The 15,298-nt window shown below is 45.5% G+C and overlaps 4 protein-coding genes across 4 annotated transcripts; 3 read left to right on the top strand and 1 right to left on the bottom strand.

The window, feature by feature from the left end:
- Positions 1-3,984: 3,984 nt before the first annotated feature.
- PCYB_113950 (hypothetical protein) lies at positions 3,985-5,754 on the top strand (the record flags this gene model as incomplete). The annotated part of the gene is made up of 2 exons (XM_004223274.1): positions 3,985-4,320; positions 4,786-5,754. The coding sequence occupies 2 exons, from the start codon at positions 3,985-3,987 to the stop codon at positions 5,752-5,754; spliced, it is 1,305 nt and encodes a 434-aa protein (XP_004223322.1).
- Positions 5,755-7,738: 1,984 nt separating this feature from the next.
- PCYB_113940 (hypothetical protein) lies at positions 7,739-9,820 on the top strand (the record flags this gene model as incomplete). Its single annotated transcript, XM_004223273.1, has 1 exon — positions 7,739-9,820. A coding segment is annotated over one exon (2,082 nt), but the record flags the coding sequence as incomplete, so codon positions are not given.
- Positions 9,821-10,305: 485 nt separating this feature from the next.
- PCYB_113930 (hypothetical protein) lies at positions 10,306-11,165 on the bottom strand (the record flags this gene model as incomplete). Its single annotated transcript, XM_004223272.1, has 2 exons — positions 10,306-10,922; positions 11,162-11,165. 2 exons carry the CDS (start codon positions 11,163-11,165, stop codon positions 10,306-10,308), a joined length of 621 nt encoding a protein of 206 aa, XP_004223320.1.
- A 3,217-nt stretch (positions 11,166-14,382) lies between these two features.
- PCYB_113920 (60S ribosomal protein L27a) lies at positions 14,383-14,998 on the top strand (the record flags this gene model as incomplete). The annotated part of the gene is made up of 2 exons (XM_004223271.1): positions 14,383-14,547; positions 14,717-14,998. The coding sequence occupies 2 exons, from the start codon at positions 14,383-14,385 to the stop codon at positions 14,996-14,998; spliced, it is 447 nt and encodes a 148-aa protein (XP_004223319.1).
- Between the last annotated feature and the right edge of the window lie 300 nt (positions 14,999-15,298).

Here is a 15,298-nt window from a genome sequence, read left to right as displayed (position 1 = left end):
AAAAAAAAAAACGAAAAATAGCCAAAAAGGCCTTAAAAAAAATATATTACAACGAAAAGGAAAGGCAAAAAATGGGAGAATCGAAAGGTAAAGTGAAGAAATGATCATATGACGACTGGAATGAAAAGATTTTCGCGCAGGAGGCGGCAGCGAAGTGGCGAACACAAAGGCAACCCAAGAGGCAGCTTCTGACCGTTCGTGGTACGCGTGGGAGGGCGCGGCTTCGCCAAACGTTGCACAGCGCCAAACGTATGCACATATATTTGCGTACGTTACACCCACATGTATGGCAGCGGGGGGGAGGTTTCCCTTGTTGCTTCCTTTCGCGAAGAGCGATCAGCTCGTCTCGTCACATGGCTAAGTTGCATATGTGTAAGTTCGTATAGCCAGATGCACGTCGGCTTGTGGGCTACACACACTTGTGCTTGTACGTATGTACGAATTCTCGTGTTTTTGGAAAATTTGCAAAATGGTGATGTTAGGAAGAACATTTGGAGAGGTACGTTTTGCCTCGGCATCACATTGACCGTAAGAAGAAGACCAAATTTTTTTGGAAGCGTGGGCAGAATAAAGAACTCACATCGCAAGCTTTTTCCGAGACACTTGTCGGTTGCCACTTCGCAAGTTGTTGTTTCCTCATTACTGTTGAGGAGAGAACAAAGTGCGATGTGTTAAATCTGTACATGATGGACCGGACCACCCACTTATCGCATGGAATAAAGAACCACACACATGACAGGCACACGGGTATATTGTACGTATGCGCATATATTTTACCTATATGTGGTCACCTGCACAAATGTGAGCACACACGTTGGACGAGCATCCATATGGATAAGACTTCCTTGGCACCTTGCTCGGTGGAAACGTTCGACGATTCCCCGTGTTGAGGGATTCGCAGCAAAGTGAGTTTTGCACCCTCTCCTGTGCATTTGGATCGTTTGTGTGCAGAATGGGAGTAAATCTTCTTCGCTACGAACAGAGGAAGTACATTGCATGCCAAACGTGGCCACACACATGCAACCAACACATGTGCAATCAACACATATGCAACCAACACATATGCAGTTTGGAGTTTACTTGTGAGCCAATTTTTTTTTTTAATCGGCATCTTTCCTCATCCCACCTCAGTTTTTTATTTTTCTCCCCATATACAACACATATATGCAGCATACGCGAAATTGTTTTGCCTTTACGTGTGTATGGGCATGTAATTATACATCCGTACACACATGTAAAGTAGGTGTGGGGGAGGAAGACGGAGGAGGAATGCTCTTCCGAGTGTTTCCCTTACGCACACCTTCCTCTCCTCCTCATACGTGATGATTACAAAATGTAAGTAAAAAAAAAAGGCTTTTTTTTTTTTTTTTTTTCTTTTTTTTTTTTTTTTCGCATGTTCCTTTGCTTTCCTTCCCTTTTTTTTTGAGTTATTTTCCATATTCATTTTTGGTCATACACTATATTTATAAAAAAAAAAAAAAAATGCAAACGTTGAAGTAAATTTAATAATCATGTACACATAAGTTTTTACTTCTGTCCTTGTGGCCATGTGGCACACCATGCTTGTTGTTGTGCATACATGAGAGTATGGTTTGTGTGTATCATGTTTATTTAGTTTCCTTTAGTTTTCCTTTTTTTTTTTTTTTTTTTTTACATTTTTAGGCTTCACTAGAAGCTATTCATTTTTTTTTTTTTTTTTTTCTCCGTCATGATCATCATCACCACGTGTTGTTCTTTCGCATGTTCCTTCGCATGTTCCTTCGCTTGTTCTTTTTCTTTTTTTTTTTTTTTTTTTTTTTTTTTTTTAATTACAAACCGTGCGTTGTGACAGCAGTTTAAGAGTTGAAATACCTGAGTTATGATACTGCCTATTGGGAGAAGGCGAACTGAAAGTGGGTTACCCACTAAATGAGAACAGAAAGCTTTTTTTTTATGATTCCTTTTTTATTTAGTTGCTCCGTGTGCAACATTACACAATTTGGAGATAGTGGTGTGTGACTGTGTCCTGCAAGGCAGAGGCAGGGGTACAAAAGGAATACACGTGGGAACACTTTTTTTTCGTTTTTTAATTTTGGAGGGCTAACGTTACACCGCTGCAGCATGATGGGCGGGCCATCCCTGCACGCTTTCTACGTCTGCAAAAAAGGGATGTGCCCAGGAGACATCCTCCCATGTGTGCATTTGAACGATGCTGCCCATTTGGTGAAAGGGAGACTCACCCGGTGATGGTTTTTTCTTCTTCGTCCTCTTCTTCTTCCGCTTCGCCCTTCCTACGTTCGTGTCGCACTGGGCAGGCACAGACGTGCTGGTTTGGGCAGGGGGCGGCAACCCAGAATAGGCAACCCTCATGCGTAGGGACACGCGTGCAGAAAAGGCCCAACTGTAAATTTCTTTACGAGTGGATGTAGGAAGTGGCGTCAACCCGTTCGGACGAGGGGGTAGCCGTACCTGCCAGCGCGGAACATTTGCTACGCCTCAGTAGGTTGGACCAGGCATATCTCATTCGTCTCCTCTCTTTTGTTTCCCCCCGTTTTTATCACCCCTTTTTTATCATCTCTTTTGTTTCCCCCCTTTTTTATCACCTCTTTTTTATCATCTCGTTTTTATCATCTCGTTTTTATCATCTCTTTTGTTTCCCCCCTATTTTCTCTTTCCTTTTTTCTCCTTCCCCTTTTTGTCGCGAACATGGTGGGGGTAAACGCCGTTGGAGTGTAGAGCGGCGTATACTTGGGCGAAGGTCAAATTGGAAGGAACCCCCCCCCTCCTCTCACACGCGTTCCTCCGTACTCCGTAGCTATGGGAGGAGAACAAAGGGGCATACACGACGGGCGTGCCAAATGGGAGAATTCCACCCATAGAACTGCGCACCTGGTGTGCACCACACGTAAACATGCAACCCTGCGGTAGGGAGAAACCTCCCCCCACTCACTCATTCACTAACCCACTCACCAACTTCCCCTTATGTGGGAAGTGAAAGACTGCCCTGACATTGCCACACAGTACGCAGCACACGCAAAAAATATGCACACAAAGGGGAATACCTCCCAAACACGGAACGTGAAACACGGAGCGTGAAACACGGAACGTGAAACACGGAGCGTGAAACACAGAACGTGAAACACAGAACGTGAAACACGGAGCGTGAAACACAGAACAGCCGCCAAAATGGTAGAGCGTGCCTACAGTGCGAATGCGTCTCCCTCGTCGCACGTACCAAATGGTGACACATTCGTTCTGTTTAGGAAAAAAAAAAAAATTCACACACACGTGCACAGTGCTAAGGAATGGCATGCAGGACAACGCGCAAATCGCGCCACCATCACCCCCTCCCCCTGGGCGACGTTATCACTAACTCGTGCAACAGTTGGCGTTGCAAAAGGGGGAAAAAAAAAAATATATATATATAAAATAAAAATAAAAATAAATGAGCAATTGGTTTACTTCTTTTTCGGGCAATCAGAAAAAAGGATGCCCTTCTGCCCACGTATGCACATATAAATACACACGTGTAGTTGTTCCCATTTTTTGCAACTTTTCGAGTTTTTTGTCTTCCCCTTTGTGCTGCAACCAGACCGGTGCACACGTCGACTGGGCAGCTTTCTCAAGTCGGTCTTCACTTCACAACAATTTTTTTTTCCCCTCGGAATGCTGCCAATTTTTTCATCTGTGACAGGCTGCCAGGTTTCCCAGCTGTGACAGGCTGCCAACTTTCTCACCTGTGACAGGCCGCCAACTCTTTCAGCTGCGTTAATTTTGATCAGTTGTGCCAGTTTTGCCGGACTGCCAATTTGGCTACTTTTTTTTTAGCGTCCTCCTGAGCCGTCCCGGTTGGCACCCCCCAGCACCTTTTGAGACATCTCCCTGAAGGGCATACCCTCACATAAGGAAGGAGACATCCCCTACGCACCGGAGTGTTAGAAGTAGATATTTTTTCACACTGCACAGGTGTAGCCGAACAAAGGTGAAACGAAGTCAGACACCACTATGGAGACGGAAAACAACGAAAAAAAAACAATCGAAGAAATAAGCTCCTCTACGGAGAATCTGGTGGAACAAAAATCGATCGAAAATTTGACATCAATAGATAACACAAAAAATGAAAAAATAAATGTGGAGGAAAACAACTACAGCTATTTTGATTACACAGAGAATGAGACGTTTGTAAAAAAAAAAGTTCAGTCAATTCATAATGCATGTACAGTAGGAAACGAAAGAAATATTTTCTGTGAAAATAATATGAAGCATTCATGCATGGATAGTTTGCATATTAATTTACCTGACCATGACAAGGATGATGCAGATTACTACACAGATGCAGAGGTACAGATGAGAAACCAACAAGATATTTTAAAAATTTTGGAAGATGAAGATGCACACCTGGGGTTGGGAGGAGCTCCTGGGATGGGTACCCCTATCGTGGGGCATCATTTTTCAGGGGGGTTGGAAGTCCACTCGGGAGAGAATCTATTAGGAAATACAGGTGATGTGGAAAATGGGAAGAATAACCCGATGGTTATTCGCGGAGAAGACGCAAAGGGGGGGTTGATCAAAGAAGGCGACATAAGTGAAGACCCCCTTTTGGGTGGAAGCAACCAACACAGAGTTGCCTCCAATCATGAGGAGGACCACGCGGGGGGAGCAGCAGACGAAGCAGGGGCAGACGCAGGAGCAGACGCAGCAGGGGGGGGGAACCCCTTCCGAGACCCCGACCAGGGGGACGACCAACCACTGAGCCATTTCCACGCTCCCAAAGAAAAAGCAGAAATAAATATCATTCCGAACAAGGACCTGATAAAGGCGAAAAAAAGCAATGAAAAAAGCACAGAAAAGTACAGGAGCAAATACAAGAACAAATTTTTGCGTCTCTTCCGAAAGAAGGCTTACTCCAATAACGTGAAGGACCAACACATGTGCATGAATGAGGTGGCTTCTGTTATGGAAGGAGTGGGAGAGAGGCGCCGTGCCAGCAGCACCGATGGAAGTAGTGGAGGAGGGCATGTCAGACATAACCTCAGTGGAAGCTTCAATGAGTATAACCGCGACCTCTGGAGGGGGGACCTCCAACAGGGGGGCTTCAAACAGGGGGACTTCAAACAGGGGGGCTTCAAACAGGGGCACCTCCAACAGGGGCACTTCCAACAGAGGTGCGCCGCAGGAAAGGGAGTCACCTGTGGGACACACATCCCGATAGGAACCCCAACGGAAGAAATACACAGAGGGGGGGAGAACCACAGGAAGGAACCCTTCTTTCAGAGGAAGGCCCAAAATATCGTGGCACCCATCCGGGAAAGTCGCACGTGCTCCATAAAGACAGATGACAATCTCATCATGGATCTGCAAAATGAGCATATGGTAGGCGTTGATTTGGAGGAACACAAGGGAACTACTGGGACAATAGATGCAATGGGTACATACAGATCGGGGGAGAGACATCCCCAGACAAGGGAACAAAAAATTTCGTGTGAATCGATTGCTAGAAAAATTTACAGCATTGAGAAAATCAAATCGTTTATGTCTAACAACACATTTTTAAAAGATAAAAAATATCTTCTCCAAAAAAAAAAAATAATCAAAGGAGGTGAATTTCTTTTGCCATCACTACAACGTGTTGTTGTGCTTCTTCCTGTACATGGTTTGCTTCGCCTTTGTTACGGCATCTATCTGTTACGATTCATGGAAGGTGCACCAAATGGAACTAAGGTCGGAGAGCACCAAGAAGGCGGTACACATAGATATCGGTGCAACAACCATTAGACGAGTAGAAAAGGTTACCAAACAAAACGGAGACGTCACTCTTACGATTGACAAAGAACAAACTATGGAATCATTAATAGCTAGCGAAATCTGCAAGCCAGTTACGAAAGACGAATTGGAGAACCTCCTAACACTTCTTGCATCTAACAACATGCTAAAGTATGAACAGAATCTAATTGATCCCACAAAAGGGAAAGTAACGGATGATTTTCTCGTAGATGCACTAAAAAATCCGGCACATGTAGGACTCTTAAAGGATGAAAAGCTAGTCATAACACGGAAACACATTTTCGGACCTACCATCTACAACCTCGAGTGCAAATTTTTAGCCAAGATAAAGAAAGCAGGGACCTATCATATGGTTCTTCTCTACGCAGTATTATTTTTTTTACTAATTCCCATCTGCCTCCTCTTCTATATTCTCCTCAACTACAAAAAGGGGAAGAATATACAGCTCGTGAAGTATGTCTCCTTCGTCCTTGTCAATTTAGCACTCATCACCATGATTTCCTCCCTCTTTTCTGTTAACCGAGCGTATAACATCCCCTTGTGTGTCATGAATGATGGCAGTTCTGACATATGTGAGGATGGCACTTCCATCCACTTAATTCGTTCATCTATCGTCTTGTTAATTTTTTCTAATTTGTTCTTCTGCAAGTTTGTTAATGTTGTTCAAAAGAAGAGCAGCACTCTCACGGGTTCCCTCGTTTGACTCGCGCCGGGGGATTCCACGTGAGGTGCTTCCCCGGCGGGGTGCTTCACCGGCTGGGTTATTCCACTTGGGGTACTTCACCGGCTGGGTGCTTCAACTGGAGGTGCTTCCCCGGCCGGGTTATTCCACTTGGGGTACTTCAACTGGAGGTGCTTCTACTTCAGGTACTTCCAATGTGTACCGTCACAAAGGGGAACATTTCTACCCTTTTTTTTTCTCTCTCTTTTTTCTCCCCTTTTTCTCCCTTTTTGTGAAGCTACAAGTGGGAGGAGGTCCGAAACGGGCAAGTCTTCTCCCCTTTCTGTGTAGCAGTGCGGACCTCTCCCTCCATAACTCATTAATAACCTTTTCCCCCTCCTTGTACACTGCCCTCGGCGTGCATTTTGCAACCCTACACAAAACACTACCTATCGCTGTATGTATGTCCCCCCCGGGTGGGGAAGCAAAATGGGGGGGAACCCTCTGGGAAGAACCACTACCCCCTCCCACTAGAGGCGTTTCACAAAGGTAGAGATGCCGCAAATGGTATTTAAAGCATAAATAGATGACATCCCCCCTCCCTCATGGGGTGGGGACGCACTTTTCGTACATTTTCCCCTCACGGGGTTGCATCTCCCCTTTGCAACTGTGTGCCATTGTGGAGACCCCACCCCATCATCGGTTCGCCCTATAGGGGGGTGACCCATTTGAGAAGAGGGGGTATTCTGCAGATGGCCAGCTGCGGAAGCAGGATGGAGGCTCTCCCGAAGGTGCTCTCCCGAAGGTACTCCCCCGAAGGTACTCCCCCGAACGGCACTCTCCCAAATGGCTACCTGCCAACCTGGCGCTGCACAGTCACAGGTGCGCTAACCCGTGGTGTTCTTCTGCAGCGCGTTCAAGGGGGCATTTCCCCCCTTCCTAGTTGCACCATTTTTCCGCCCCTTTTTTGTGATTTTTTTTTTTTTTTGGGGACCCCTCCGACCAACAGAGCGCATAACGCGTAGCAATCGGCGGGTCAGTCAAGGGGTCACTCAACGGGTCAGGCAACGGTCCCGTCAACGGGTCACTCAACGGGTCACTCAACGGGCCAAGCAACGGTTCACTCAACGGGCCACTCAACGGGTCAGTCGAAACTGAAGCTCGCACTGGGCAGCTCTCTTCATCCGTCACGACGTGGAGGCTTACCTTTGTAGGCTACCCCCTCGTTTGAAGTCATCCCCATTTAGCGAGGCCCCCTAATATACTCCCGTGTCGTTCTCATTGTCGGAGGTGTTTACAGCGCGAAGGACAACAATGAGGGTTCCTCTCTCCCTCCGGGGGCCACCCCACCTGCTGCTGCGGAGGCGATGGGCTAACAGAATAACCACGGTGAGGACCCTCGCCAACCCGAATTTTCACCCCTACAGGAACGTCACCACTGCGCAAACGCAGCAGAGGATGCAAACGCAGCAGAGGACGCAAACGCAGCAGAGGACGAACCGGTCGGAAGATGAGCTGGAGAAAACCATAAAACTAGTGGATCAAATTTTAAAGGAAAATAATTTCGACGTGTACATGAAGGGAATGGGTGATGAGGGGGGCGTCCCAAAAGCAGCGCCGAAAGAGGTAGACGCGTATAAATTTCTCCACTTACTAAACAGGATTCTCGTTCTGAGCAGAGAAGCGGACGGCTCCTCCGATGCGAAGACTAACATATGGGAATGTCCCACATTTTTAAACCTCCTCAGTTACTTCAAGTTAAAAATGCCATCCTTTAACATCCATGAGATGTTCCTCTTTGCCTTGTGCTTCTCAAAAATACAGTTCATGCCTCAGATGCTACTTCAAGATTTTTTATTAACTGTACAGGAGAAGTCCTACTTGCAAGGTTTCTTTGAAGAAGACGTAAATAAATTTTTTCAGTTTTTTTTTATCGTTACTAGTATTAAGAACTTGCGAGTGGGGGAGGAAACGGATTCACTGTTCGCTACCTTTGCGAGTAATTTTGTGCAGGTCGTTTTGGACTTCCTCGCTGGGGGGGATGTCACGTCTGAGGGGTGCACGCCGCGAGATTTGCCCGGCCATTTATCGAGCGACTTACCCAGCGACGTGCCGAGCGACGTACCGAGCGACTTACACTGCGACTTACACAGCGACTTGCACAGCGACGGAGCCCGCCCCTTACCCCTGGACTGCTACCACCTCCTGTGCGCCGCCCTCCACAACGCAAACGTGAGGAACGTCCCCCTCATGCACCGAGTGGGCACCGAAATTGTGCACCTCCTAAACTCCCACCACGACCTCGACAAGCAGATCAAAATTGATGCAGCGAAGAAACTCATTAATATCTACCTGGCCTATGCCTCTCTACGATGTGAAAATTATTACCTCTTTGAAAAGCTGAATACGTTTATTTACAACCTTATTGAGGAACTACCGTTGGCTAGCTGCCTAACTCTGTTACTCTCCATAGCGACTTTGAAGGAACAGAAGTGTTTCAACTTCCCCCTATGTATGCTCTCATCGTTGGAGAAACACTTCTGTGCAAAATTCTATTCCCTAGACTCAAAGGATCTCCTCCTTCTGATTTACTTATTAACGTACTTGAATCTACACGTAGCAAACACGGACTCATACGTGTGCATGTTGGACCACCTCTTTAACGTCCATAAATTTGAAGCATCGAATGAGGATGAAAGGGTTAAGCTGTTTCAGATTTATGTCAGTTTGATGCAGTCCTTCCCGAGTGCACTATCCGGTAGGCAGTGGGAGACCGCTCTGTCTACCTTCTCGGGGGGAGGGGAAAAAGACTCCTCTACGGGAAAATCAACAGAAGGGGGTGGAGTGGACACTGAGAGAACGAGTCACAAAAATCTCAACTTCGATAACGAAGTAGAAGTACAGGAGTCAGATCAGCACACACGCCGAACTATGCTACAAAACGCCATACGAAAGATACAAACCAGTATGGAGGTGGAGCATGAACAGAACCCACCAGAGTACGCACAGGAGTTAAGTGAACAAGTAGATAATCTGCATGCAATGTTACTTCAGATGAGTGGAAACGGTTTCTTTATAAAAAATTTGAGAAAGAACAGAGTGGTACTTAGCTACTACCTTAGTCATATCTACTTTGATCTTAAAAAAGAGGGGAGCCCAGAAACGGAGTCTCAAAAAATGGTTATTTTTTTTGACACGGATAGGAATCACTTGTGCGATAACTCCTTTGATATTTACTCTAACATGAAACGCAACCATCTAGCCAAGTTAAATATTAAGTGCTTCTCGATTAATCTCCACCAGTGGAGGGAGCTTTCTCCCGAGGAGCGAAGGCAGTTCATCGCGTTTGAGTTAACACGCAGGTACTTCCCCAGCGCGACTTGTCCTGCGCAGCAGGTGTGAGTAACTCCTCACCACTGCACAGTTTTTTTTTTCTTTTTCGTTTTGTTTTTTTTTCTTTTTTTTTTTGTTACCCTATGCTTTTCATCGTGAATGCTGCGAAGCCGAGGCGGTTAGCTTTTACGAGTTGGTTCGTCCGATCAGTCACGCTGCGCCCGTCCGATCAGTCACGTTGCGCTTGTCTGATCAGTCACGCTTCGCTCGTCCGCGAATCAACCAAATTGCACATTAATTTATCAGCTTTTAATTAGTTTTTTTTTTAACAAAAAGGTTAGGGGTGGGAGGGGGAAAAAAGGGCATATATAAAAGGGGGTAGAAGTAGGACCGATAGCGGGGAGAAGCGGAAGCAACAGCGAGGAGATGCGGAACCAGACGCGGGGAGAAGCGGAACCAGACGCGGGGAGAAGCGGAACCAGACGCGGGGAGAAGCAAAACCAACCGCGGGGAGAAGCAAAACCTCCGCGCTGCAACCTGAAAACGCGCTAGAACTCCTCGGCGAACTCCTCCGCGTCCTCATTCTCGTAATCCTCCTCGTCGTAAGACAAGTCCCCATAAATCATGTCGACCTCGTCCTTGTAATTCTTAAGAGCGTTCTTGACCTCATTGGGCTTTTTTTTATTTATGAGAGCATACCTTTTTTTCTTCTCCCTCTTTTCGATAAGTTCTTGGATCTTCCTGTTAATACTTTGCAGTTCTTTATCCTCCAACTTCACTTCGCATGCAGGAAGGATAATGGAGAGTAGCCTTTCTATCGCTACACTCTTGGCTTTACTTTCGTGTATTCTCGCTGCCAATATTTCTCCCAACGTTTCACAGTCCTTTATCGAGTTTAGGGGGGTACTCTCTAGGGTTATAATTTTTTCTTGCTGTTTACTTTTAGCTGGAGCATCACTCTGTTCATTTTTTTTTTTTTTTTTTTTTTTCTCATCATCGTCATCGTCTATTCCTAGAAAGTCTGCTATGTCGTCCACATTGTTTTGTAAAATTTTTTTCTTCAATGCTTCATCCTTCCCTGTTGAGTCGAGATTAAAATCTTCTCTTTTTTCCTCCTCGTCGTTTAGCCACTCTGTCCAATCGTCCACTTCGCTGTTTCCTTTATCTGCGCGCAGGGAGTGCAAGCGGGGGTGTACACTCATGAGCAGAGGTGTTATATGCATGTCGCAGAGGTATTATACGCATGCCGCACAGGTATTATACGAATGCCGCAGAAGTATTATACAAATGCCTTATGTGAGTAGAGAGGGGAGAGTGTGTCCACAATACTCCCCTATCAAGGTGGAGAGTCCATATCGATCGCTCGCCTTTTCTAGGGTCACCTGCCCACGGCGCATAACTTACCCATTGCGAACGCCACACGGGGGAAGCTTCAAAAAGAAATGGAACCTACAGTGCCGCAGCGAGCGCGGTTACGGAGAAAGAAGAATGGAGCGGCGGAACGGGGAAGCCGCGGAGTAGCGGAGTAGTGGAGTACTTGAGCGGTAGAGCGGTGGGGCAACAAAAGAGAGGGGAGGAGAAATCGCCAGATCAGCCAAAACTGGCAAGTGCAAAATATGAACAACGAACCTTTGTCGTAGCTTCCCTTTTTGCAAAAAAAAAAAAATATTATTATTATTATTACTATTACTACCGTTACTAGGGTTGACAATCGTTCACGCAACTTGAAACTTGTGGCCGTTACATAAAGTTATTAAATGATGGCGCCGAGAAAATGATAAGGGAAGAGAAAAAAAAAGATCGGCAATTCCCGACCGCCCGTTTGTTCATATACGGGCACCCATGCGTAAGCGCTTACACTAAAAAATGACCAAAACGGATTATTGGAAGAGTTTTTTTTTTTTTTTTTTTCTTCTTCTTATTCATATAGTAGCGCCAGAAATTGTTATAGGATGTAAAGTGATGTATGCTCCCGAAACACCAAGCAATGGATGCGTTGAATGGTCGCGCTGCGCGTAATACAACAGAGTGGTTGGTACGGGTGTACCAGCAGGCATTTGTTCAGAGGGACATAATACCGCCCATCCCCCCATGGATGCCATACGTATATCCCTTCCACCCATGCATACAAGCGCAAGGGGGCAGGAAAACAAAACAGAAAAAAACAAAAAAAAAAAAAAAAAACCCTATGGAATGTTACAAAAATGCACATACCAATTGGTGGATGGACAAAGGGTGTGGGAAGGGGTAAAGAATATTATCAATTGGCACGGAAGAAGCTTTTCCATTTTTCATATTTCTTCGTTGTGCAAAATATGGACGGAGCATTCCGTTTGTGTGCGGAATGGGTTCTTTTTTTTTTTTTTTTTTTTTTTTCGCTTTGAAGGGCTGTTCTTCTTTGCCCATTCCGACAGCTACTCACCGTTACGAAAAAACATTTTGCTTATGGTTGGGAAGAATAGACACTTCCTCCCCTTTTTTCCAAAATGCAGCTCTGGAAAAAGGAGGTGGAGAGGGCGTTGTCAGAATGGAGCAACTTCTGCAGTGCGAAAGATAAAAAAAAAAAAAAAAATTAACATGGCAAAGTAACCCCAAAACAATATCCCATTCGATTTACCTCAAAACAGAGTGACCATTTCGCGATTTTTTTTTTTTACCTCCCCCAAAAAGGTAGACATAAACCCCCTCTTTATAAATCCCAATTGACGTTGCCATCTTGGCGCTCTCATCAAAAGGTGCACGTTACGAGGAATTATTTTTTCCATTCCAGTTATACGTCTCATTATGGCAGGGTTAAACAATGTCGCTTTAATGGGCACCTGGATTCGCGAAATGTGTGAAGTTCGTCCGACTTTCCCAAACATTTTATATGCGTGAATATGTAAAGGAAAGAAACATCCGGAGCAGCAACAGGCAGATCTTTGTTTCCCAAAATGCTCACCACCGCTCTGGGGCATTTACAACGTGTTTTTGGGGGGGTGACGGTGGTTTATCCGTACCATTCAACAAAATGTGGCAATTGCGCATGCTGCTTGCAATCGTAGGATGGTTTCCCATTCTAGTTCGGTCACATACATGAGGATACGCCACAAATGTTGTTAAGGGCGTCTCACCCTCCGTTATGTTTTAAAAAGGTTAATAAGTGTGTATATGCACGTGGGACTATTTCGTATGAGGGGATAAACTCACCATATGGAATTTTTTTTTTTTTTTTTTTTTTTTGCTAGCTTGTTCAGGTAATTTTTTTCAAACAGCTGCAACATTTGGAGGGGACAAATAACATGCGCCGCTGTTGTATTTGCTGACAAACGGAGGGTTGTTCATTTGGATTTTTTTCCAAACTGGCATTGTCATGTTATTTATTATTTGTACAGAATGGCCTACGTAGGGGGGGTACGAAGCGAGACTACTTTTTTTTTTTTGTATAAACATCTTTTTAAGAAACCCATTTTGGGGGGAAAAAAAATGGAAGCATACGAAACCCTTGTGGGGGAAGGGCATAACGGAATGATTTATCTTAACAAGTGTTACCTGTTCATTTTTTTTTTTTTTAAGTGGAACCCTTCTTTGTGATATGAAAGGGCCAAATAACGTGCCTTGGGGGTGACCGTCGATTTTGTTTCTCCCCACGAGGAATAATGCTTCCCTCATTTTACCTTTCACTTCCATTCCATAGTGAAGAAGTGCGAAGTGATGATATTTTGGGATTTACCCCTTACGGCACCATTTTGCGGGAAGTACCCGCGGGGGGCGAGAAAAATGGCCGGCCACGGGGAAAAAAGCCCCCTCCCATTCTGCCACGCTTAAGCACAAGAGCATACGCGCAAGCATAGATACACCATGTGGCGGAGTTGTGCCCGCGGGGAGCAGAGAAAGAAGCGACAAGCAAGAAGAGGAAGAAGCGGCTTGCCAAAATGCGGCGAATTGCAGGGACGTAAAAAAAAAAAAAAACAGATAACCGATAACAGATAATAGATGACCGTTAATCGATAACATCTCAACAGCTAGCGGAAAAAAATAAACTCAACAATTGCAGGAAATCCCATCCCATTTCGCAGCAGCTAAAAAGAATAGCAAACGTTTGGGGAAAAAGAACTTCTTGTGTGAAAAATTATTTACGTAGCATATAATCTCCCTTGCGGGGAACGCGAAAAAACGCAGAAAAACACAAAAGCGTGAAATTTCAACCAACCCCACAGAAGTGAAACAACCAACGTAACAGGTAAGTTGTTGTGCCCCTCGTCAAGGGAACTAATAAAGGTGACGTTTTGCAGTCGCCTGAGGGAGAGAGGCGGGGGAAGAAGCAGCCCATTTTGAAAGTATGCCCAACGGGAAAAAGGAGTGGGCCTCAAAATGGGGAGCAAGCATCCCGCATAGCAAAAAAGAAAAAAAATAATAAAATAAAATAAAAAAGCCAAAGAAAAATGTATATAAAAAGAGAGGCCACCACAAAGCAAATAGCGGTAGGAGGGGACATTCCCCCTTGGCCAGAAGTGTTTAACGAACATTATGGGATGCCATGGGACGAGGAAGCCCCTTCTCCCCATGTGAAGAAAATAGAAACACCCCTATATGCGCGCCTTCCCTCATTTTTTTTTTTTCATCCCCCGAGCAGTTAGCACAAAATGGCAACGCGATTTAAGAAAAACAGGAAAAAGAGAGGACACGTGTCCGCCGGTCATGGTCGTATTGGCAAGCACAGAAAGCACCCCGGTGGAAGGGGAAAGGCTGGTGGTATGCACCACATGAGAATCAACTTTGACAAGTATCACCCGGGTTACTTTGGAAAGGTGAGTCGCGCGCGAGAGTGGCAGCGAGCGTGGCAGCGCGAGTGTGCAAGTGCGAGAGTGATAGCACGAGAGTGATAGCACGAGAGTGATAGTGCCAGTGTGCTCTTGCGCAAATGTACTCCTCTGCTCTTGTGCAAACGCGAGCGCCCCCCCCCGTTTTCCCCCCCAGGTCGGTATGAGACACTTCAACCTCCTCAAAAACCGCAAGTTCTGTCCCACCATAAACGTGGACAAACTGTGGGGACTCCTACCGGAGGAAAAGAAAAAAGAATTTTTCGAAAATAAGAACATCGCCCCAGTGATAGACGTGACCAGAAAGGGCTTCTTTAAGGTCCTCGGAAATGGAAAGCTCAAGCACAACCAGCCCATTGTCGTCAAGGCCAGGTACTTTTCGTCAGTGGCCGAGAAGAAAATTAAGGCAGTTGGGGGACAATGCATACTGGTGGCTTGAGCGGACAGAAGGGGGAAAAAGGAAAAAAGGAAAAGAAGAAAAGAGGAACAGAAAAGAAGAGGAACAAAAAAGAAGAGGAACAGAAGACGAACGGAAGACGGAAAATCTCCCATAACACTGCTAACCCTACCACTATCGCCAGTGTTGATATTTTTCATTTTTCCCATTTTTCCACGCAAAGTACTTCTCTGTGTGCGTGCCTTCTCCTCACGTTTCATATGGCCTGCCGAGCGCAGGAGCAACTCCGAACAGAAAAACAAATGCGTAGAAACGAAACGCTCTTAAAAACGCCATAAAATT

Source organism: Plasmodium cynomolgi, chromosome 11, assembly GCF_000321355.1.
Source record: "Plasmodium cynomolgi strain B DNA, chromosome 11, whole genome shotgun sequence".
Classification (NCBI taxonomy): domain Eukaryota; phylum Apicomplexa; class Aconoidasida; order Haemosporida; family Plasmodiidae; genus Plasmodium; species Plasmodium cynomolgi.
Note: the sequence above shows the minus strand (reverse complement) of the source record. Positions and strands in the feature narration are given on the sequence as shown.